Source organism: Enhydra lutris, unplaced genomic scaffold, assembly GCF_002288905.1.
Source record: "Enhydra lutris kenyoni isolate GAN:26980312 unplaced genomic scaffold, ASM228890v2 scaffoldscaffold22, whole genome shotgun sequence".
Lineage (NCBI taxonomy): Eukaryota > Metazoa > Chordata > Mammalia > Carnivora > Mustelidae > Enhydra > Enhydra lutris.
The window spans coordinates 15688993-15691630 of record NW_019154106.1 but is presented as its reverse complement, the minus strand read 5'-3'; the positions used below and the strand labels follow the sequence as shown (position 1 = coordinate 15691630).

At 45.8% G+C, this 2638-nt stretch overlaps 1 protein-coding gene across 1 annotated transcript; it reads left to right on the top strand.

Annotated features, from left to right (window-relative positions):
• Positions 1-1536: 1536 nt before the first annotated feature.
• On the top strand, positions 1537-2385 carry LOC111150197 (olfactory receptor 4S1). Its single transcript, XM_022507607.1, has one exon. The coding sequence runs from the start codon at positions 1537-1539 to the stop codon at positions 2383-2385; it is 849 nt and encodes a 282-aa protein (XP_022363315.1).
• The last annotated feature ends 253 nt before the right edge of the window (positions 2386-2638 follow it).

Sequence of the window (2638 nt, the reverse complement as noted above, 5' to 3'; positions counted from 1 at the left end):
CAGACAAAAGGTTGATATCCAGGATCTATAAAGAACTCCTCAAATTTAACACACCCAAAACAGATAATCATGTCAGAAAATGGGCAGAAGACATGAACAGACACTTCTCCAATGAAGACATACAAATGGCTATCAGACACATGAAAAAATGTTCATCATCACTAGCCATCAGGGAGATCCGAATGAAAACCACATTGAGATACCCCACCTTACACCACTTAGAATGCCCAAAATTAGCAAGACAGGAAACAACATATGTTGAAGTGGATGTGGAGAAAGGGGAACCCTCTTACACTGTTGGTGGGAATGCAAGTTGGTGCAGCCACTTTGGAGAACAGTGTGGAGATTCCTCAAGAAATTAAAAATAGAGCTTCCCCATGACCCTGCAATTGCACTACTGGGTATTGACCCCAAAGATACAGATGTAGTGAAAAGAAGGGCCATCTGTACCCCAATGTTCACAGCAGCAATGGCCACGGTCACCAAACTGTGGAAAGAACCAAGATGCCCTTCAACAGACGAATGGATAAGGAAGATGTGGTCTATATACACTCTGGAGTATTATGCCTCCATCAGAGAGGATGAATACCCAACTTTTGTAGCAACATGGACAGGACTGAAAGAGATTATGCTGAGCAAAATAAGTCAAGCAGAGAGAGTCAAGCATCATATGGTTTCACTTATTTGTGGAGCATAACAAATAACATGGAGGACATAGGGAGATGGAGAGGAGATGGGAGTTGAGGGAAATTGGAAGGGGAGGTGAACCATGAGAGACTATGGACTCTGAAAAACAACCTGAGGGTTTTGAAGGGGCGGGTGGTGGGAGGTTGGGGGAGCCAGGTGGAGGGTATTAAGGAGGCAGGTATTGCATGGAGCACTGGGTGTGGTGCAAAAACAATGAATTCTGTTATGCTGAAAAGAAATAAAAACAACAACAACAACAACAACACACCAAAGGATGGGGTTTGGAGAGCTTCTAGGTTGGTGAACAGATGGAGATTTGGGGACAGTGAACTCAGAGAGCATGGAAGCTCCATGCTCTTACCACAAACCTTGCCTTATGGATCTCTTCCATCTGGCAATTCCTGAGTTATATCATTTTATAACACATCTTTTTCTGAATTCTGTGAGCTGCTCTAGCAAATTAACCTAGCCCAAGGAACGTGGTCATTGGAGTCTTTGATCTATAGCCATTAGGTCAGAAGCCCTGGTGATAACCTGGGTTGCAACTGGTATTTGCAGTGCGGGGCAGGGTCCAATCTTTCGGCCTGAACTCTTAACCTGTGGGATTTGTTAACTATCTCCAGATACACAGTGTCAGAATTGAATTGAATTATAGGACACCCTGCTGGTTTCTGAGAATTGCTTGTAGGTGTGGGGAACTCTTCTCCCTGCATTGCAGTTTGGTGTCAGAATCATTATTAGAGCTGAATAGAGTTTTCTGATTCTCTGGATTTGGGAAACTTTCTTATGTCACACAATTTGTGTCCTTGCAGAGCTAAGTACTTTGTCGGCGCTCAGGGCAGAGAAGCCATGGGAATCAAGAACAACGTGACTGAATTTGTGTTGTTCGGCCTTTTCCAGAGTAGGGATATGCAGCACGTGTGCTTTGTGGTCTTCTCCCTCTTCCATGTGCTCACTGTCCTGGGGAATATTCTGGTCATCATCACCATCAATACCAGCAAGACCCTCAATGCTCCCATGTATTTCTTCCTCAGCCACCTGTCTTTTGCCGACATGTGCTATCCATCTGCTACCACACCCAAGATGATTGCTGACACTTTCGTGGTGCGCAAGACCATCTCCTTCAATGGCTGCATGACCCAACTCTTTTCTGCTCACTTCTTTGGTGGCGCTGAGATCTTCCTCCTCACAGCTATGGCCTGTGACCGCTATGTGGCAATCTGTAGGCCCCTGCACTACATGACCATCATGAATCAGTGGAAATGTGGCCTGCTGGCTGGGGCCTCCTGGGTGGCTGGCTTCGGGCATTCCATCTTACAGACCCTTCTCACAGTCCAGCTGCCCTTTTGTGGGCCCAATGAGATCGACAACTTCTTCTGTGATGTTCATCCCTTGCTGAAGCTGGCCTGTGCAGACACTTACGTGGTGGGGCTTATTGTGGTGGCCAACAGTGGCATGATCTCCTTGGTGTCCTTTATCATCCTTATTATCTCCTATGTGGTCATCTTATTGAACCTGAGAAGCCGGTCATCTGAGGGCCGGCACAAGGCTTTGTCCACATGTGGCTCACACATCATCACTGTCCTTTTGGTCCTTGTGCCCCCCATGTTCATGTACATTCGTCCCTCCACTACCCTGGCTGCTGACAAGCTTGTCATCCTCTTTAACATTGTCATGCCACCTTTGCTGAACCCTTAGATCTACACGTTGAGGAACAACGAAGTGAAAAATGCCATGAGGAAGCTGTTTAGAGTAGAGGGGAGCATGGGGGAGAAGTGACAGTCCAAGGAATCTCATCCAGTCTGGAACCTGGGAAACTTCCCATTTTATAGCATCTCCAATTTAATGCTTGTAATGACAACTGTATAATAATACTGATAATCCCACATACTCCTTTAAGCCTTCATTTACTAAATATTAATTGATTGTCTGCAATGAGTGAGGCACTGGG

Coding starts and splice junctions, on each gene's coding strand:
- LOC111150197 (XM_022507607.1), top strand. CDS start 1,537: ATGGGAATCAAGAACAACGTGACTGAATTTGTGTTGTTCGGCCTTTTC.